Below are 21,375 nucleotides of genomic sequence, written 5' to 3'. Positions count from 1 at the left end.
GGAAGCAGGGGGCAGCCAGGGGACCAGACTGGGCACGCAGGCTGGGGGGCCAGAGAGGCAGGGATGTGGCCCCCATGGGCGAAGACCCCATTAGCCCCGGATTGCAGGTGATGGCGAATAAATGCCACCTTGCGTTGCTGACAATTCCTTCTGGCTGCATCGTTCCCAAAGGGGTAAAGTCTCTGGCGGGGTCTAAATCCATCTGGACTCGCTGGGGAGCCCTGGGGGGACGGACGCCTGGGGGAGCCAGAGGGCCCAGCTTGGGGGTGTGCGGCCACAGAGCACGTCGCCCTGGAGCCCCAGCTGGCCAGACGTGGCTGCAGAGATCACTGGGGAGATGGTCTGGCTGGGGCTGTGCGGGGGGCCGGCTGGATGGGCCCCAGGGCCCGGCTGGCCTGAGGGGCTCTGGGCCTGTGTGCGGTAGGGAGAGCCGCTCCCCACCCGCAAAGACACAGTGACTGGCTATCTCAGCACCTGCCCTGGGGGGTGATTCCCAGCAACGCTCCTGACTCTGACTCCGCTCCTGCAAGCCACCCTGGGGGGAGAGGGCGGGGGGGCCGACACTTACCAGGCTCACGCAGTGAGTCACCGGATCGGCTCGCCCAAGAGTCCTGAAGGAAGTGAAATATGAAATTGCAGAACTACTAACTGTGGTTTGTTACTTATCGCTTAGATCAGCTTCTGTCCCAGATGCCTGGGGGATAGCTCATGTGAATCCGATTTTTAAAAAAGGCTCCAGAGGAGACCCCGGCAATCACCGGCCGGTAAGTCTGACTTCAGTACCAGGCAACTGGTTGAAACTATAGTAAAGAACCAAATTGTCAGACACATCAATGAATATAATTTGTTGGGGAAGAGCCAACGTGGTTTTAGTAAAGGGAAATCATGCCTCAGCCATCTACTAGAATTCTTTGAGGGGGTCGACAAGCACACGGACATGGGGGATCCAGTGGACAGAGTGTGCTTGGACTTTCAGAAAGCCTTTGACAAGATCCCTCACCAAAGGCTCTTAAACCAAGTAAGTGACAAGGGCTAAGAGGGAAGGTTCTCTCATGGATCAGTAACTGGTTAAAAGACAGGAAACAAAGTGTGGCAACAGGGTTAAAGGATTTAAATATAGGCCTCTCAGTTGTAAGAAACAGAGCAACTGTCATGCTAAGTCTTAGCCTAATATCGCGTGATCTGTAGAAGCAGGGCTCATGTCAGAAGCGGGTGCGAAGACAGCAGAGTAGAGTCAGTGTGACCCAGCCTTGAGATAGCGACAATTTGAGAACAGAAGTGAGAAAATACAGGAATGGGCAGGACAGAACATAAACAAACTGCAGATGTTTGTGATTAATGCAGGCCACTAAACTGTATAAACGCTTGTGTGATATTGTTTGTACTTTGAAGAAACCGAGGCAGAGATGCTCTCTGTCAGCTGTGTCCTTCCCTTGCAATTGCATGTCCTGAATAAAGCTGTCTCCGACTTTGTTGCTTCCAACCTGAGAGTGGAGTTCGTTTCTTCCACAAAAGGGTAGGAATAAATGGTCAGTTTTCAGAACGGAGAGGGGTAAACAATGAGGTGACAGCGCCCCCTTGTTCCCTCCAGGGATCCCCAGCGAGTCCAGATGGATTTAGAGCCCCGCAGAGACTTCACGCCTTTGGGAATGATGCAGCCAGCCCGGATTGTCAGCGGCACAGGGCTCCGGGCGGCCTTTGCAAAGCAAGCTGGTGTTTATTCATCCCCTGCAATCCAGGACTAACAGGGCACACACACAAGAATAGGTCAGGGATTTTTAAAAACTGTATTATTACAGTTTGTAACTAATTCGGGGGATTGTGTTATTATTATTGTTGTTGTTGTTACTTCTTGGTACTGCCTCCCCTTAGCAGTGCCAGTTTCATGAAAGAAAGAAAGAAAGAAAGCTACTCTGTAATATCGACAAGTGCTTAACAGCAGCTAAACACAGAACGTTAGACACTGCGCAGATGACAGGCGCTTATTTTCAAATTGTATTTTTACTTATATCTGTAAAATAACAAAATTTGTGCAAAAGTGAGTGCGGTGCCGTGTCTCATACCAATAGCAGTAATGGAGTCAGGTGCTAGTGAGTCACGTGCGTGATTGTGATCGGTAAACAGAAATGCCAAAATAATTAGAAAAATCAATTCCTGTTCTTAATAACAGAGAAAACCCTTAATCGCGGACGTTACCATGAGGTCAATATGTTTTTAGTGGAGTGACTAACCTGGAGTAGGTAATGGCAGGAACAGAGCGTGTCGGTGAGAGAAAGCACCAGAGCCACCGTTCAGCGTGTGACAGCCGGAGCCGGGAAGCCGCCCGCCAGGCAGAGTTCCTTGCTCAATTCCGGGCCCAGACGCGGCTGGCTTTTTGGGCTGGGTTCTGAGTTACCGAGTGGCGTTACGCAGACCGCTAGCACGCTTTGTGCAGCTTTTAATCGTCAGCTCCACTTACGATAATCAGATTTGGGTTTGTATTTTTTTATTTGTTCATCACATGTTATAAGTAGCGGGTGACAGGTTCTGGGTTTGGGGGGTTCGTCCGCTTTTTGTTTTTTGCTTTTCATCCTCACTCCATCTCTGCTGCGCGCACACACAGATCTAGGGGGAACTTTAAAAGCCTTTAAAAAACCTTCCTTGGTTGGCCCCGAGGCAGGTCCGAATTGTGTTTATAAACAGGGTGATTAAGAGAAGAAAGGGCTCTTAGGATGTTTCCTAAAGTTAAAGGATCTGTTCCAAGCTTGGGGAACCGCAAAAAGTGAGTCACCGAAATGATAGAAAGTAACTGAAGATTTTTCTACAATTGTTTCGATTGTTGGGTTCAAGAGGTGTTAACAGTTACTAATCTCACACAGGACGTGCAGTGGATCCAAGCTACCCGGGTGTCCGGAAGGGTTTGGATCCAGTTCCACATGGGAAACCATTCATTACATTGAAGAAGAGGGGGATTAATAGGAGAACTGGAAGGTGGGTAAGGAACTGGTTGAAGGAGAGACTACGATGGGTCACGCTGGAAGTTGACCTGTCAGGCTGGAGGGAGGTCACTAGCAGAGTTCCTCAGGGATCGGTCTTGGGACCAACCTTATTTAATGTTTCGTTACTGACCTTGGCACAAAAAGTGGGCGTGTGCTAATAAAATCTGCAGGTGACACAAAGTTGGGAGGTGTTGCCAATACAGAGAATGACTGGAATATCCTACAAGAAAATCTGGACGACCTTAAGTATTGGGAGTAGCCGTGTTAGTTTGTATACACAAAAACAATTAGGAGTCCGGTGGCACCTTAAAGACTAACAGAGTTATTTGGGCATAAGCTTTCGTGGACGACCTTGTAAACTGGAGTAATAGAAATGGGATGAAATTTAAGTGCAAAGTGCAGGGTCCTGCATTTAGGGACTAACAACAAGAATTTGTGCTATAAACTAGGGACGGATCAGTTGGAAGTGACAGGAGGAGGAGAAAGACCTGGGCGTGTTTGTTGATCACAGGAGGATGACTAGGAGCCGTCAATGTGATGCGGCCGTGAAAAAGGCTAACACGGGCCTGGGAAGGATCAGGTGAGGTGTTTCCAGCAGAGACAGGCCCAGGAAGTGTTAGGATATGCTGGTGGAGCTGGTGGAGCGATCTCAGCTGGAGCACTGTTTGTGAGCAATTCTGGTCTCCCAGAGGTTTTTACCCACGAAAACTTATGCCCAAATAAATCTGTTCGTCTTTAAGGTGCCACCAGATCCTTGTTGTTTTGTAGATACAGACTAACACGGCTACCCCCGATACCAGGGACCCACAGACACCAGGACCCAGAGACGGAGCGTGGACTGTGACGAGTTCTCTGCTGCTAACAACTTCCACCCCGGGCAGAGAGTTTGTTTGTAAACACAGGCAGGGTGATTCAGATAACGAAAGGCTTGTCATTAAATTAAATTAAATTAAATTAAATTAAAGTGATCCTGAAAACACTGCCAGGCTCTCCAGTTAAAAGACAGGGAACAAAGGGTAGGAATAAATGGTCCTTTTCAGAATGGAAAGAGGTAAATAGTGGTGTCCCCTGAGGGCTTGTGCTGGTCTGGGAAGGGCCAGGGCTGTTCAGCATATTCATAAATGATCTGCGAAAAGGGGTAACCAGGGAGGTGGCAAAGTTTGCAGATGATACACAATCCCTCAAGATAATTAAGCCCAAAACAGTCTGGGAAGGGCTACCTTTGCCTTGGCAGACCTGGCAGTCGAAAAAGCAACCAGAGCGTTGGGAATCATTAGGAACGGGCGAGAGAAGATGGAAAATGTCAGAACACCGCTATATAAATCCCTGATACGCCCACACCTTGAACACTGTGCGCAGATGTGGTCGCCTCATCTCCAAACAGACAGACTGGAATTGGAAAGGGTTCAGAAAAGGACAACAAACATGATTGGGGGTCTGGAACAGCTTCTGTGTGAGGAGAGATTAAAAACACTGAGACCGTTCAGCTTGGCAAAGAGACAGTTAAGGGGAGATATGATTGAGGTCTATAAAACCATGACTGGTGTGGAGAAAGTGGATAAGGAAGTGTTGTTTACTCCTCCTCATAGCACAAGAACTAGGGGTCACCCAATGACATTAGTTGGCAGCAGGTTTAAAACAAAGGAAGTATTTCTTCCCCCAACGCCCGGACAGCCTGGGGAACTCGGTGCCAGAGGATGTTGTGAAGGCCAAGGCTATAACAGGGTTCAGAAAAGAACTAGAGAAGTTCCTGGAGGGTAGGTCCATCAATAGCTATTAGCCAGGATGGGCAGGGATGGTGTCCCGAACCTCTGTTTGCCAGAAGCTGGCAATGGGCGACAGGGGATGGATCACTGGATGATTCCCTGTTCTGTCCATTCCCTCTGGGGCACTTGGCACCAGCCCCTGCCGGCAGACAGGACACTGGGCTGGACAGAGCAGTGTGGCCGTTCTCATGTTCTTAAAGAAATGAGGCCCCGTGATCCATTGGCCACATGCCCCGACATCCAGGCTCAGCAGAGACAGAACTAACTGAACTGAAATAGCCAAAGGCCGAGCTGCTCTCTCCAGGTTTGGGTGGGCCTGGGAGATGCTCTCCTCCCAACCGTCACACACAGTTGTGCCGGGCAGAGGGCTGTGAGGTGACTCAGCCGGGAACACCCCCAGGCTCCAGCTGCAGGGGGAAGCCGCTCTGCTACCAATCAGCTTGGCTGGAAAGCAGCGGCTGAGTGGTGCCCCACAAGGACTTGACATTTCCTCGCTGACTTTTAGCTTTAAAGCAAGGGCTGACATGGGCTCCTGTGATTCAGATACACTGTCTCCTGCCATTAGCAGTGTGACGAAATGGGAATGTTTTTAATGTTTTCTCTGAATACTGTGTGGGTGCCTCAGTTTCCCCTTTGCATTTCTTAGGTATCTAGGTGGGGGGATCAGGCTGTGTGATTGTTGCAGAGCCCAAGTGGGCCCCTGTGATCCTGTCTGCACAGAGAATGGCCGACACTCTGTCTCCTGATGGCCTGGGCCCTTCCCCTGCAAAGGTGCCAGCCGAAGGTGTTGGAGAACAAAGAGATCAGGTGACCTCCTGGCCCCGGAAAGAGACAAAGGCCAGAGGAGGGGCTGGAGAGTCTCAGTTTGGAGCTGGCTGGGGAAACAGAGGGAGCCCCAGGGCCGGAGTCTGGGCTCACTGCCCCACAAGATGGACCTGACTGAGGGGTCCTGTTCGCTGTACCTACAAGCTCTGGTTTAGACCGTGCTCCTGTTGTCTAATGTTGTGAGAGGCTACCGGTGTGGTGCTTCTGCTTTCTCCTGTTGCTATCACTCGGCTGCGTGCGTGTGTTACCTCTGTGTGCTGCCCCAGCTCTGCGCAGATCGCTGACACAGCAAACCCGACGAGAACCCCCAATAACCACAGAGTCTAGTAAGGTATAAAGGCACCTCGGCCAGGTTTATTGCGACCCTGACACAATTTCAGTGCCCTGTAGATTACTTAGTCTACCGGGCATACTGCTAGAAAGTGCCGCTCGGCAATGGACTCAGCTCAGTGGCGGGACTTTTCACTGCCCCCTCAGCCGGACAAAGACACCACCCCAGGGACACATTCTTATACACAGGTACAAACAAGTTACACATCACTCCTGACGTATTGAGGTGCAACCCCTCTACGTAGCAAGGTACGACCCCTCTACGTAGCAAGGTGCCGCCTCTCACCCTGTACCTGTTGGTTCGATCAAAACAACTCTATCCATCATTTTACCCTTTTGCCCCGTCATTGGGATGGGTCGGCCTGTTCCATGTTATCTGCGGAATGTTCCGGTAGAGTGTGTCTTGGTTCCATGTTTATGCTGTAACTATGTTAAATTAATATATATTTATGCAGCATCAGCCCTTTCCTTGCCAGCTTCTGTGAGCAGGGCCTGCCTCTGGCTCACAGCTTAGCTTTGCTTTATGTTAGCAAAGGCTTGACCATTACTTTAGTTCAGGCCTCAGGCCTCATACCAGGCCTCTGATACCAAAGTTTATATCTCAGGGCCTCCTCTTACTACATCTAATAAACCTCTGTGTTACTGGCTGGCTGAGAGTCACGTCTGACTGCGAAGTGGGGTGTGTGACGGTGCTGCCCGTAGGAGCCAGCTGAGGTCACTCAATCAGCGTGAACTGCAAACAGAACGGGGCACCAAACCCCAAACGCTGGTGGTTCTTCCAATACTTAGATTTACCAACCAGCCTCTGTATTACCTCACTGGTTACTCAGAGTCCAACCAACGCGGTTCCCTTAAAGTGCCCAGCGTCCGGCCTCCGTCCAGACACACCTGTCAGATATGATGATGATTCCTGACAATCTGATCTCATCATATAAAAGAAAAGGTTCTTCCAACCCCAAAGGGTCAGCCACATACCCAGGTTCAATTATAACTTAGATCTTACCCAAAATACACCCTATAGTCAATTCTTATTAACTAAACTAAAATGTATTAAAAAGAAAAGGGAGAGAGTGTTGGTTAACAGATCAATATACAGACAGACTTGAATTCAATTCTTGAGGTTCAGACACAGCAGAGATAAGCTTGTTGTTGTCAAAAGTCCTTTTAGAAATAGTCCAGAGGTTATAGTCCAATGTCCATATTCAGGGTGGCTCCAGTCAGTGACTGGGGATCTCAATCCTTGTGGCTTAAGGTTTCCCCCTCTTGAAACCCAAAGCAGATCTGAGATGAAGCAGGATCGTGTCCCAGGGTCTTATACATTTCCAGCAGCCTTTCGGCCTGAGAAAACAATGGGCTTAATTCTCCTTCTCCCAAATATCCTGGCAATTAGCACAGGGTCATTTATCCATTAAACAGTTCAGATCCAGGTTACCACAACCTTCAAAGAGACAGAGACAATAATACTATTTCACTCAAGTGTCTTCCTAAATATTAATATTCCTTTTTTAATCTTTGAATTAAAACTATAGCAATAGACAAGACTTGTTTGCTTATATCACAAGCCCTGAGCAAACATCTACCCTTTTACCTCTAAAATGCAGACTTACATTTCAAAGCTCTATTCATTTATCTATCTTCCTAACCAGTCTAGGTTCACCCATGGGTCAGGTCAGTCGGTGAGTTAATTCACTCTTTCTGGCCCTGTCACCTTCTAATGAAATATTATATTACACTCATAACGTCTCAGGGGGTGCAGGACCCTCTGGCTCCCCCAGGACCCCGCCTGGACGGACTCGCTGTGGGAAGCGCACGGAGGGGCATATGCTGAATGCTCCCAGGAGAGACCCAGGAGGTGAAGCTGTGTGAGCTCCTTGCCCTGGAGACAGTCTGCTCCGAGGGAGAGGAGGCTCCCCAGAGTCCTGACTGGCTTCGTGGGGAGCAGTTCCAGAGCATCGCCCGGGGACTCCATGACAGGCAGCCTCCAGACAAGTCCTGCCCGCTGCCCCGGAGAGCTGTTCTGATTCCTAATCTACGAAGGTCCTTTAAACTCTGAGATAAGCCTGACCTGGGCCCTTCCCACCACCGAGCTCAATAACCAGGCCAGCTCTTCCCCAGAAGCTCTGCGGGAAATCTGCCAGGTTCATTCCCGCGCAGAAAGAGCAGCTCCCCTGCCAGAAAACTGGAACTTTTCAGCCAAAAAACCTGAAACACGTGGTGGCTCCGGGATTCCAGGCTTTTCAATGAAAAGTTTCAATTTTCAGCAGGAAAAACTTTCCAGCCAGCTGAAACCAGGACAAGGTCCCGCTGGGAAGGCTGGGTTCCCCCTTCGCACCCCCCGGGATGAGTAGAGGGCATGGCCCAGAACAATCCCAAGTATTCCCTCTCCAGCGCCCCGCCCCGGCTCTTTTCCTTGTCCCATCTTCCCCTCTGCCTCCTGCCCCGTCCCGCTCCCTGCTGCTTCCCCCAGACGCTCTGCGCGTTCGGCAGGATCGGCCCTGGCTGTTCTCCCCTCCGGCCAAGATGCTGCGGCTGCTGTGGTGTCCCGTGCTGCTGGGGTGGGTCACTGCGGGACCAGGTGAGTTAGAAGCCGAGAGCGGAGGGGTGCGGGGGCCCCGCTGAGTCACGCAGGCCCTGGGATCCGCTGGCTGCAGCTGCGCTGACAGGAAACGAAACCATCTGCACTGACGCGTGTGGGGGGCCTGGCCCGAGAGCACTGTTCTTTATCTTACAGCCAGAGACGACTCCTGGCTCCCCACACTGCGGGGGGCTCCAGCTACAGGGGAGGACATGTGACCGCCCCACGTCTCCTTTGCCCGGCGACCCCCTGCCTTGTGCCCAGCATGGAGCCGCCGCGTTCTCCCCGCCCCATGTGACCTGCGGGGGGCTCTGTCCTCCCGCTGCGTCTCCCCCCACACGTTTGGCCGGGGTCCCTGGCCGCCGGGCGCAGGCGGGGAACGGGCGGGAGCCACTGGCCGCTCCGGGTCCCGGCTCTGTGCAGCGCAGCAGCTGCCTGCAGGCCAAGAGCCCGGCTGGGAAGGGGGCTGCTGGGGCCAGGGCCAAGCCGAGACCAGGGCCCGCTTGTGCCGGGCGCTGCCCAGACCCCGAAGATCAGGGCCCTGTCGCACTGGGCGCTGCACCGACCCCGACCGAGCTCAGGCCCCGTCAGGCCGGGCGCTGCCCAGACGCAGAGTGACATGCAGCCCCCACGGCGCTCACAGTCTGAACAGACAAAGGCAGGAGGGGAAACAGAGGCACTGAGAGGGGCAGAGCCCACGGCAAGGCCCCGATTTTCCAGTGTGGCCCCTGACTTGGCAGAGCCCCACCGGAGCCTGGTCAGCGCAGGGCCGTCTGCAGACCAGGCCCTGGTGGCTGCAGCGAGGCTCTCCGAAGTCAGGAGCCGTCCTGAGCCCAATCTGAGTGTGGTGGGCTCATTCCCACGGGTTCCCGTGTGTGTCCCTTCTCTCAGACACGGCCCCTCAGGCGAGCGACGGCCCCCAGCTCTGGGCCCGGGCCGGCCAGGACATCACGCTGGTGTGCAGGGCCCGAGCGCCCCCAAAAGCCGACCTGCGTCACCTGCGCGTTCACTGGCACCTCCTGCGGGAGCCGGCGGGGGGCTCCGTGGTGCACAGCTACCACACGGGGGCCGACCAGCTGGGAGACCAGGCCGAGGAGTTCAGGGGCCGGACGCGGCTCCTCCTACAGGGGATCCGCCAGGGGGTGGTGGCCCTGAGCCTGACCGGTGTGCGGCCCTCGGACAGCGGCACGTACCGGTGCTTCATCATGGACAGCCAGGCTGACAGCATCATGGACATCGTCCTCCACGTGGCAGGTAACCGCTTGCACCCAGATCAGGTGCGCACGCTCCTTGCAGGCTAGCACCTGGGCCCATCCACAGGCGCGGTCTTGGGCAGCAGGGTCCGCAAGGGAGGGTCTGGCTCTGCAGATAAACAGGGCAGCGGGTGTTACCCACACAAAACTCTCTGTCGCAGACACTCTAGGACACCTCACCTTTTCCCAGTCCCTCGGGCTCCAGGCGAAAGGCACCGAACTTTACCCCTCTGAGGCTCCAGGCTCTACTCCTCCGTGGGCTTCGGGCAAACCCCCTTTCCCTGTGGGCTCAGGGCTTAATCTTTTGTGGGTTTACGGGGTCTTTTACCAGTGAAAGAGCCTTACACAGTAATATCCTACGTAACGTCTCTTTATTAACAATCCCCAAACCAGACGGCACACGCTATGCAGACAACGCTCACCACTCCCAATAAGGCAGGTGAACTTTTCCTGCTGGCCAGTCAGGATCAGGTCATCTGGGGGGAGTCCAGTTTCCTGTACACTGTGATTGGCAGGGCGTTGAGGTCTGACAGCTCTGATCTCTGGGGCTGTGTCCTGGAGTTGCTAAAATATCACTAACCAATCCTACCATCATGTAAAACAATTCTTTACACAATCATACCCCACCACTTTCATTGTTTTACACCTTACCAAATTAGTTCTGCAACGGACAGAACCCTACAAATAAACCACAGAGACGTGGGAACCGTAAAGGCAAAACAATAGAGACGTAGGGATTTCACTGTCACCACTGTTGGTAAGTGGTTCCCGGCCAGAAGGAACATTCTCTTTAAAGAGTTTAAGGTCTGTTTCTTTACCTGGCGGCGGTGGGTGCAATGAGGACAGACGCGCCCTGTGATCGGCCCCATATCACAGGGTTTTGATGTCGTTTGGATGGCACGTCTCTCCTGATCCCGACACGGCTAAGTCAGTCCTTGCGTCTCCCTGCCGTGCTGCTCCCATTGGTTGTTGCTGGTGCGGGCTGGGGGCTCACGGCGTGAGCTCTCACGCCCACGGTCAGGGCAGCGTTGTCAGCCCAGGTATTACAACACACCCCACGTGTTCCCTGCACTGGCCGGGGGGACCCCAGGAGAATTGCACTGCGGGGTTGGGGGGCGGCTCATATCTCACACTGTTGGTAGTCCTAGATCTGACAGGCCCAGGCCAGCCCCCCACATGCCCCAGACAGGAGAACCTCACCCAGCAATTCCCGTGTTCCTGCATTTATGGATCTCTCCTTTCCCAGCCCCGTACGAGCCCCCGCAGCTCGCCGTGCTCTCCCGGGCTGGGGGACGGCTGGCCCTGCAGTGCCGCTCCGTGGGGGGTTACCCCCAGCCCGAGATAACGTGGCACGATGGGAACGGGACCCGGCTGAGCCAGGACGAGCCGGTGGAGCTGCAGCGGAGCAGACAGGGGGCCTTCGAGGTGTGGAGCAGCCTGTCGCTGACGCCCCGCCCCGGGGGGTCCGTCTGCTGCGCCCTGAGCCACCGGCCCCTGCAGCAGAACATGAGCGTCTGCAAGACCCTCCCAGGTGAGCGGGGCCGGGACGCTACCCACAATCCCCGGGGGCAGACGTGGGCGGGCGTCAGTGCTGTGGGGCGAGAGCCCCCTTCCCCCGCGCCCCGTCGTCACCGCTCTCTGGGGTTTGGGGTGACAACTTAACCGGATGCAAGCAGAAAATACCACCCCCTCCGCAAGCTGGAGGTCGGGGGCAGGGGGGATGTGTGCTTGGGCCCTGCCCATCACCGGAGCCGTTGGCTTCGGCATGAAAAGCCGAAATTTCCCACAGAGCCAGAATTCAGAAACATTTCAACGTGGAAAACATTGACGGGTTCTGCTTCAGCAGGGTTAATCCATTAACATCAGCTCCACAGGCATTGCGAGCGCTGGCGGGGCAGTCCATACATAGCGCCGATTATCACACTCCGACCCAAGCAATAGACTAGAAAGTAGAACGAAAACTGAAGGACCTCAGGTGAAGCAAACCAGGTTTTACCGTACCGAATGCAGAAGTGAAACTCCTTCATTTTTCCTTTTCCTGCCAAACCCGACACGTTCCCAGGCCCCACGTCACTATTCCCAGGGCAAACGGTTCCCCTGACCATGTCCCCCCGGCGCTCGTTAACCGGTACGGTGCCCGTAGCCAGGATACCCGACTGCCCCCGTGTTGCTGACCTTGCGGGTGCCCCAGACCTGGCCCTCGGCTCGGGCACAGGTTCCTCTCGTCCCCCCGTCCGGCTCCGTTGCTGGGTCCCTGGGGGGGGGGGCTGTAGCCATCAACCCAGCCAACAGAATAGCTTGAACCACCCAGGGCCACATGGGGACCTGAGTCTGACTTTCTCTTCACAGCCTCGGAGGAAGGGAGCCGACCCGAGGAGCCGTACGTCATCCTGGGGCTAACCCTTGGGTACGTGGCCATTGCGGTGCTGATTGTCCTGCTGGGCACTGCAGCTGTGCGACTAGGGTGACCAGGCAGCAAGTGTGAAAAATCAGGACGGGGGTGGGGGGTAATAGGAGTCTATATATGAAAAAGACCCAAAAATCAGGACTGTCCCTATAAAATCAGGACATCTGGTCACCCTATGTGCGACCCACGGAGCGCGTGAGTGGGGGAAACCCGCGAGGTCCGTGTAGATAAATTTTTGATAATTTTTATATGACTTTACATTGTGCCTTTTTATATAACCTTGTGGTGGGTCTACCCACGTGTGACCTCTGTTTTCATGGGACTTTGTATCAAAGCCTCATTTAGAAACTTTGCATTGCCCTTGGTATAATATTATAGCCCCTAAGGATAGAGTAAGATAAAAGAAAACAATTTTTTTGCTAGCAGTAGAACAAGAGCTCTCCCCCCCCTTTTAATTAATCGTCCTGTTGAATGAATGAGGTGTGAATGAGCAAGGCATGGAAGGCAGCACCTTCAGACAGCCTCAACTGTTGGAGAGGGGCTGGGAGCCAGACCCAAGGACAATAAAACGTGTCAAGTGGGCTCATTAAAGACAAGCAGACATACCGACGGCCTCGGGGGTTAGAAGCAAGCACCTTCTTTTGGAAACACCCTCTTTGCAGCATTGGGACAACACTCAAAAGAAAGCAGCACAAAGGACCAGTGGACACAGACACAGAGTTTGAATCTGGTATAGATTTGCATAAGAGGAAAACTGCTATAAAAGTGAGGTGTCTTGCAGAGGACCCCGGGTCTCGTCTTGTCAACATGGGAGCATCGATCCGGATCAGCAGAAGCCCGGCTCCACCCCCTCCCCCATCTAACTCACCTGGCCAGTGAAGTTAAAAAGATCCTGTGCAGTACTTTAAGTACAACATTTTGGTGGAGAATGCGAAAGGGGGAGCAAGCATAGAATCCACAGTTATTATAAAACTGGTGTGCACACCGCCAGCTTTACCAAGCCTGGCACTATAGGAAAAAGAGCGTAAACTTTCAGTTAATTAACCAAACTCTGAAGGATATAGGAGTTTAGGTTTAAATTGTGTTGTAGAGGTACATACACCCTCAGCCGTAGAAAGACTGAGCTAAAGAGGAGAACTTAGTGTTTCTCACTCTGATCCGGGGAAGGATTTGTATAATTGGTGTATGAACCCTCGGTGGTAGCAGACCGAGTAATACAGAGGGAGGCTTAGCGGCTCTCCCTCTGGGCCAGAGTAGGTTAAAAACATAAGATGCAGATCTTGTTCTGTTAAACCAAACTCTGAAAAATATAGGCGTTTGGGCAGTGTAGTGTAGTTTATGTTTGTTTGTTTCGGTTTTTTTGAAAGTAATATTGTGGTAATTTCACAATTTTGAAAAAAATGTTTAAGAAACAAAACCAGGAAGGGTGGGGGCTAGTTGGAAAGCCCACCCTCCTTGCTAAATTGGTAGTGGAACAAGGCTTGTGCCCATGAAAAGAAACTGTCTATTAAAAAAAGCAGGATCGGGCCCAGACAAGCAATAAATAAACTAAAAAACAGGTTGGGTACAGAGAGTTAAAACAGCACTCTCAAATCTTACAGCAGCAGTAACATCAGAAGAAAAAACATTCAAGACCCCAAAAGGGGGCAAACCTTTGGGACCCCTCTGGAGATTGGAAAGGGGGTTATTTGGGATATTTGGGTAAATTCCTCCTCCCAGGGCCAAAATGCCGTTGAAACAGTGCCTGCTTCTGTGTTAACGCCCTTTTACTGAGAGAAAGGGAGGATTTACACTCACAAGAAATGCACCACTTAATTAGCATTTGTGCAGCCCCAAGTACCAAACACACTGTGGCAGAGACCAAGCAGGTTCTGCCAGGGTGAAAGCACTGTGCTAATTTGTTTCCAAGCTTCTATCTTTCAGGCTCTGACCCAGAACATCAGGAGAGCTGGTACCAGCTGAAGAGTTATAAAATACCATGTTTATAGTGTCATGACAAAGTCTGTGTTCAGTGTTCTGTGTTGCATGTTCTGTGTCTGTCTCTAGTGGTGTCCTGTGCTAGCATTGGGTCCAGAAAAAGAGAAAATACTACACTAGACAGGGCAAATGTCTTTTCCTCTCTCTACTTCCCCCATCTCCATCCAACTTATCAATCACCCCTTGTGTCCAAAAAACTTTGGTCCCCAGGGCATCAGGGTTATTTTGTTTTGTTTTGTCAGGTTCTCTAATAGTCATTTTGTTGTTAATTTTTGTTATTAATACATTTGTATTGTTAGTTACATTTGCTTGTATTATTATTAATTCCACACTTTCCTCTATGCACTCTGGTTCTATTTCCCCAAGCCCTGAAGGGTAGTTCTTGGGCCCCCATAACCTGTAAAACCTTGGCCCATAATTGTATGGCCCCATCTTTCAGGTCCCCAAAAACCTCTTAAAAACAACTGTTAAAAATGGGAAATTCTACAACATTTTGGCAACTAAACGTTAGTTTAAGTCCAAATCAGCTTAACCTTGCCTAACAACTGTGGTACTCCTACAAAATCTTATTTGTTGTGTGTGCTTAAGAAGGTCCTGACCTCAGTGACTTTTATTGTTTGATGGCTATTGCAGCATCAAACTTGGGCCTCATTTTGTTTGTCAATGTACCCAATTATTGGAATGGTAATGGTTTTGTTGTATTTCCAATTATTATAATTATAATTGTTTGCATTTGTGTTTATGTTATATCTGGGGTTTAGTCAATTGTAATGGTTTTAGTTATATTCACCTGGTTATAATTGTTTGGTTTGTTTGCAACAAATACAAAAAATTTATATGGTGACCACTCAAGAATTGTTCTTGAGAGGTCAAAAGGGGGACAATGTAGATCAATCTCTGATAATTTTTCATATAACTTTACATTGTGCCTCTTCATATAATCTTGTGGTGGGTCTACCCACGTGTGACCTCTGTTTTCATGGGACTTTGTATCAAAGCCTCATTTAGAAACTTGTCAAGTATCAGGGGGTAGCCGTGTTAGTCTGTATCTACAAAAACAACAAAGAGTCTGGTGGCACCTTAAAGACTAACAGATTTATTTGGGCATAAGCTTTCGTGAGTAAAAACCTCACTTCTTCGGATGCATAGAGTGAAAGCTACAGATGCAGGCATTATATACAAACACATGGAGAGCAGGGAGTTACTTCACAAGTGGCGAACCAGTGTTGACAAGGCCAATTCAATCAGGGTGGATGTAGTCCACTCCCAATAATAGATGAGGAGGTGTCAATTCCAGGAGAGGAAAAGCTGCTTCTGTAGTGAGCCAGCCACTCCCAATCCCTATTCAAGCCCAGATTAATGGTGTTGAATTTGCAAATGAATTTTAGTTCTGCTGTTTCTCTTTGAAGTCTGTTTCTGAAGTTTTTTTGTTCAATGACAGTGACTTTTAAATCTGTGATAGAATGACCAGGGAGATTGAAGTGTTCACTTACTGGCTTGTGTATGTTACCATTCCTGATGTCCGATTTGTGTCCATTTATTCTTTTGCGGAGGGACTGTCCGGTTTGGCCAATGTACATGGCAGAGGGGCATTGCTGGCACATGATGGCATATATGACATTAGTGGATGTGCAGGTGAATGAGCCCCTGATGGTGTGGCTGATGTGGTTGGGTCCTCTGATGCTGTTGCCAGAGTAGATATGGGGACAGAGTAGGCAACGAGGTTTGCTACAGGGATAGGTTCCTAGGTTGGTGTTTCTGTGGTGTGGTGTGTAGTTGCTGGTGAGTATTTGCTTCAGGTTGGGGGGTTGTCTGTAAGCAAGGACTGGCCTGCCTCCCAAGGTCTGTGAGAGTGAGGGATCATTTTCCAGGATAGGTTGTAGGTCGTGGATAATGCGCTGGAGAGGTTTTAGCTGGGGGCTGTATGTGATGGCCAGTGGTGTTCTGTTATTGTCCTTGTTGGGCCTGTCCTGTAGTAGGTGATTTCTGGGTACCCGTCTTGCTCTGTCAATCTGTTTCCTCACTTCCCCAGGTGGGTATTGTAGTTTTACGAATGCTTGATAAAGATCTTGTAGGTGTTTGTCTCTGTCTGAGGGGTTGGAGCAAATTCGGTTGTATCTTAGGGCTTGGCTGTAGACAATGGATCGTATGATGTGTCTTGGATGGAAGCTGGAGGCATGTAGGTACGTATAGCGGTCAGTAGGTTTCCGGTATAGGGTGGTGTTTATGTGACCATCACTTATTTGTACTGTAGTGTCCAGGAAGTGGATCTCTTGTGTGGACTGGTCCAGGCTGAGGTTGATGGTGGGGTGGAAATTGTTGAAGTCCAGGTGGAATTCTTCAAGGGCCTCCTTTCCGTGGGTCCATATGATGAAGATGTCATCAATGTAGCGCAAGTAGAGGAGGGGCACTAGGGGACGAGAGCTGAGGAAGCGTTGTTCTAAGTCAGCCATAAAAATGTTGGCATACTGTGGGGCCATGCGGGTACCCATAGCAGTGCCACTGACTTGAAGGTATAAGTTGTCCCCAAATCTGAAGTGGTTGTGGGTGAGGACAAAGTCACAAAGCTCAGCCACCAGGCTTGCTGTGGCCTCATCAGGGATACTGTTCCTGACAGCTTGTAGTCCATCCTCATGTGGAATATTGGTATAAAGTGCTTCTACATCCATGGTGGCCAGGATGGTGTTTTCAGGAAGAACGTCAATGCACTGTAGTTTCCTCAGGAAGTCGGTGGTGTCTCGAAGATAGCTGGGAGTGCTGGTAGCATAGGGTCTGAGGAGAGTGTCCAAATAGCCAGATAATCCTGCTGTCAGAGTACCAATGCCTGAGATGATGGGGCATCCAGGGTTTCCGGGTTTATGGATCTTGGGTAGCAGATAGAATACCCCTGGTCGGGGTTCTGGGGGTGTGTCCATGTAGATTTGTTCCCGTACTGTAGCTGGGAGTTTCTTGAGCAGATGGTGTAGTTTCTTTTGGTATTCCTCAGTGGGATCAGAGGATAGTGGCCTGTAGAATGTGGTCTTGGAGAGTTGCCTGGCAGCCTCCTGTTCATAATCTGACCTGTTCATTATGACTACAGCACCTCCTTTGTCAGCCCCTTTGATGATAATGTCAGAGTTGTTTCTGAGGCTGTGGATGGCATTGCGTTCTGTACGGCTGAGGTTATGGGACAAGTGATGTTGTTTGTCCACAATTTCAGCCTGTGCACGTCTGCGGAAACACTCTATGTAGAGGTCCAGTCTGTCATTTTGACCATCAGGAGGAGTCCACGCAGAGTTGCTCTTCTTGTAGTGTTGGTAGGAAGGTTCCTGTGGGTCAGTGCACTGTTCAGTGGTGCGTTGAAAATATTCCTTGAGTCGGAGACGACGAAAGTAGGCTTCCAAATCACCGCAGAACTGTATCATGTTCGTGGGGATGGTGGGACAGAAAGAGAGTCCCCGAGATAGGACAGACTCTTCTGCTGGGCTAAGTGTGTGGTTGGAAAGATTGACAATGTTGTTAGATGAGTTGAGGGTACCATTGTTATAGCCCCCAGTGGCAGGTATTAGTTTAGATAGCTTACAGTCCTTTTTCCTCTGTAGAGAAGTGAAATGTGCATTGTAAATGGCTTGTCTCATTTTTGTAAAGTCCAGCCACGTGGAAGTTTGTGTAGAAGGCTGGTATTGTATGAGAGTCTCCAGTTCTGAGAGCTCATTCTTGATCTTCTCCTGTCTGCTGTACAGGATGCTGATCAGGTGGTTCCTCAGTTTCTTTGAGAGTGTGTGGCACAGTCTCTCACCATACTCAGTGTAGTATGTTGATTGCAATGGATTTTTTACCTTCAGTCCTTTTGGTATGATGTCCATCTGTTTGCATTTGGAGAGGAAGATGATGTCTGTCTGTATCTGTGCAAGTTTTTTGTTGAGGTTGATGGATTTCCACTCCATACGGCTAAATTTAGTGCCTTGCATGTTGTCAAGTATCAGGGGGTAGCCGTGTTAGTCTGCATTTAGAAACTTTGCATTGCCCTTCGTATAATATTATAGCCCCTAAGGATAAAATAAGATAAAAGAAAAATTTCTTTTTGCTAGCAGTAGAACAAGAGCTCTCCCCCCGCCCCCTTAATCAATTGCCCTGTTGAATGAATGAGGTGTGGATGAGCAAGGCATGGAAGGCAGCACCTCCAGACAGCCTCAACTGTTGGAGAGGGGCTGGGAGCCAGACCCAAGGACAATAAAACGTGTCAAGTGGGCTCATTAAAGACAAGCAGACATACCAACGGCCTCGGGGGTTAGAAGCAAGCACCTTCTTTTGGAAACACCCTCTTTGCAGCATTGGGACAACACTCAAAAGAAAGCAGCACAAAGGACCAGTGGACACAGACACAGAGTTTGAATCTGGTATAGATTTGCATAAGAGGAAAGCTGCTATAAAAGTGAGGTGTCTTGCAGAGGACCCCGGGTCTCGTCTTGTCAACATGGGAGCATCGATCCGGATCGGCAGAAGCCCGGCTCCACCCTCTCCCCCATCTAACTCACCTGGCCAGTGAAGTTAAGGGGAGCAACTAATTGGTAACAACAAGACGGAGTGTGTTTGTGTGTGTGTGAGTGTAAGTGTAATATATTATATGCATATGATACAGTGTTAATGAATACATGTATTACTAATAAATGTGGCGTTTTGTCTTATTCCCCCTGAAAAGATCCTGTGCAGTACTTTAAGTACAACATCCGTCCTGGGAGAGGCCAGCGGGCGTCACCGGGAAACCACCCACCCGTGGGCACAGGCACTATCACCTGGCCTGCACTCAGAGCCCTGGGGAACCAAGACGTTCAGCCGCCATCAGCCAGGCTACGCGACGGGCGTAAACCAAGCGGTATCGATAACCGAGCTCGCAGCAGCTCCAAGGGCCAAGGCTTGATGCCCAGCGTTGGCCACAGTGGCAAGAGGAAGATGAAGCACATGCTGCCCACGGGATGCTCCACAGTGGCAAAGGACTCGAGGTGCTCCCCAGTGTGCCGAGATCGCGCGCAAGGTAACTGTGGCGCGAGCCGCTCGGCTTGCTAGCAGGGTCACCAACCCAAAGGCCAGCCTGTGCAGCGCGGAAAACGAATCCATTGGCCCCTCCTTGGTGTCACTGGGTTTAATGAAATACAAACCTGCCCCCTTTGGCATGGGTCTCCTGCCTGCAAGCTGCTTTCCTGCTAGACCGCGAGGCCGGGCTTTGGCCACGGAGGCTCCCAAAGAACAGCGGCCGCCCACAGCACGTCTCCGCTGTCGCTCCACAGGCGCTGTGACAACGATGGGAATTCTAGTGATATGTTCGTGGGGCCTGTGCACGCCTCTGGGCTTCGTCCCACTGTGCGAGGAGGGCAAAGGACTGAGTGGGACGAACTGGGAATCTTCTATAGCTTTTTTTTTTTTAAGTCTGCTGCGTGCCTCAGTTTCCCCCTATATATTGCATCCGAAGAAGTGAGGTTTTTACTCACGAAAGCTTAGGCCCAAATAAATCTGTTAGTCTTTAAGGTGCCACCAGACTCCTTGTTGTTTTTGTAGATACAGACTAACAGGCTACCCCCTGATACATGGGGGGAAGGACAGTTTGCTCGCAGGGCAGGGTGTGTGTGTCGCCTCGCTGTCTGAGCCTGGTCTCTTGTGCCCTCACACTGGCTTTCTTTGGCCAGCCCCTGGTCAAGATGGTTCTTGGCCCCTGGCCCCTAGGGAGGCTTCAGTCCCATGGGGGTGGGGCTGTGTTTCCGGAGGCAGCCGGGGCAGGGGTGTTGCCCCATCGCTGTCCCAGGCCTTTCTGCCTCCCCCCGTTGTTGATCTCTCCTCTTACCCCCGTGCGTTGCAGCGGTGGGTTCCTGCCTCCGTGACTGGCTGCTGGGGGCCGGGGGGAGGCTCCCCTCCCACGGCTGCCACGGCTCCGACTGCAGTTTGCAGGCCCCGTTCCAGCCGCAGGGGGTCATTGAAGGACTAGCCCAGGCGACCCTGCCAGCGTGGGTACAGGGAGAGGCTATAATGGTGCTTGCTGAAGCGTGGCCGGGCTCTGGGCCCCCCGGGACCCCTGGGCTGGGTGTGTCCCGGCCAGCAGCCAGGGCCGGGCTCAGTGGACTGGCCGGGCAGGGCTCGGAGTTACTGCAGACGCGTCTCTCCCAGGCGTCCGGCCGCGGGGGCTGGTCCAGGCGCTCAGGGTCCAGCTGCTGGCTGTGTTTGGGGTCGGGAAGGAATTTCCCCCGGTCAGGCTGGCCAAGGCCTGGGGGGTGTTTGCTTCCAGCGTGGGGCGGGGTCACTCGCAGGCTAGAGCGAGTGTCCGTGGGGGAGTCTCTCTCACTGTCTGTAACCCAGGATGTGGGGGCGTCCGTGACTCAGCCAGAGGTTGGGGGTCTGTCACCGGGGTGGGGGGGAGGTTCTGGGGCAGGAGGTCAGACGAGAACATGATGGTCGGGGGGGGGTGGGGAGGCTGCGTGGTCGACCCTGGAGGAAGGGTGGGACCCGCTGGGGTCTGGTTCACTGATGGGGCCCTGCTAGAGACGGTGCGAGAGCAGAACCCGGGGGTGGGGGGCGACACTTCGGGCCCTCGGGCCCCCCACTTTTCGGCAGCTTTCATTGCTCCTGGGTCTGGCGTGGCTGGATTCACTGCCTGGAGCCCCAGAGAGAGATGGGGGTCGCTGGTGCCCAAGGCCCAGTCTGGGGGTCCCCAGGCCTGCCCCAGGGAGCCGGGTGGGTCCTTAGGGCCCGACCTGCTTAGGGTCACCGTAAGGGACTGGTCACAGGCTGGGCATAGGCCAGACCCTGGGCTCCGGGACACCCGCCTGCGAGTGGTGCGGTGACGCCGAGACAGAGGAGCCGGGTCCTGGTGCCGGCGTTTTCCTGCCCAGCTGGAGCCAAACCTGCCACCACAGGCAACTGCCGCTGAGGGCATCTGGGCCAGGGCAGAGTCCCCCCGGGGCGTCCCACGGACTGACCCTGCGGCCGTAAGCCCTGACCCCTCGCCCCACCCTGCCCCCACCTTGCCTTGGCTGTGTTCCTGGCGCTGCCGGGGGGGTGTCCTGTTTCTCTGGGGGCAGGGGAGGGAGCAGGGAAAGGATGGCTGGGCAGAGATCAAGGGATGCCGGTCTGTTACCAGGGAAACATCCTCAGGGAGCGGACACCATACTAGGAGGGACTGGTCTGGGAGCAGGGATTATAAATACTGTCAACCTGGAGGTAATTAAGAATAAGTTAAGTTCCTTGTCACAACTGCAAGATCTTCTCATTCACAAGCAGGCAGATAACACTGTGA

At 52.1% G+C, this 21,375-nt stretch overlaps 1 protein-coding gene and 1 long non-coding RNA gene across 4 annotated transcripts; both read left to right on the top strand.

The window, feature by feature from the left end:
- The first annotated feature begins 596 nt into the window (after nucleotides 1-596).
- On the top strand, nucleotides 597-5,520 carry LOC117876332. The gene is made up of 4 exons (XR_004645470.1): nucleotides 597-764; nucleotides 1,592-1,767; nucleotides 2,859-2,970; nucleotides 5,391-5,520. It is a non-coding gene; the product is annotated as an uncharacterized LOC117876332 (long non-coding RNA).
- A 2,556-nt stretch (nucleotides 5,521-8,076) lies between these two features.
- Nucleotides 8,077-19,561, top strand: LOC117876271 (CD276 antigen-like). 3 transcript variants are annotated; one of them, XM_034768253.1, is made up of 5 exons: nucleotides 8,082-8,474; nucleotides 9,366-9,728; nucleotides 10,974-11,258; nucleotides 12,077-12,134; nucleotides 18,793-18,946. In XM_034768253.1, exons 1-5 carry the CDS (start codon nucleotides 8,240-8,242, stop codon nucleotides 18,809-18,811), a joined length of 960 nt encoding a protein of 319 aa, XP_034624144.1. In that variant the 5' UTR covers nucleotides 8,082-8,239; the 3' UTR covers nucleotides 18,812-18,946. The 3 variants fall into 3 exon arrangements, with proteins under 3 accessions (XP_034624142.1, XP_034624144.1, XP_034624143.1); XM_034768252.1 differs by lacking the exon at nucleotides 18,793-18,946 and adding an exon at nucleotides 13,024-13,881 and having other exon boundaries at nucleotides 8,083-8,474; XM_034768251.1 differs by lacking the exon at nucleotides 12,077-12,134 and having other exon boundaries at nucleotides 8,077-8,474; nucleotides 18,793-19,561.
- The last annotated feature ends 1,814 nt before the right edge of the window (nucleotides 19,562-21,375 follow it).

The sequence above is a fragment of the Trachemys scripta genome, chromosome 4, assembly GCF_013100865.1.
Source record: "Trachemys scripta elegans isolate TJP31775 chromosome 4, CAS_Tse_1.0, whole genome shotgun sequence".
Classification (NCBI taxonomy): domain Eukaryota; kingdom Metazoa; phylum Chordata; order Testudines; family Emydidae; genus Trachemys; species Trachemys scripta.
The sequence above is the reverse complement of the archived record's forward strand: the minus strand, read 5'-3'. Positions and strand labels throughout refer to the sequence as shown.

Coding starts and splice junctions, on each gene's coding strand:
- LOC117876271 (XM_034768251.1), top strand. CDS start 8,240: ATGAGTAGAGGGCATGGCCCAGAACAATCCCAAGTATTCCCTCTCCAG. Junction 8,475..9,365: donor GTGGGTCACTGCGGGACCAG/GTGAGTTAGAAG, acceptor CCCTTCTCTCAG/ACACGGCCCCTCAGGCGAGC. Junction 11,259..18,792: donor CGTCTGCAAGACCCTCCCAG/GTGAGCGGGGCC, acceptor CCCCCTGAAAAG/ATCCTGTGCAGTACTTTAAG.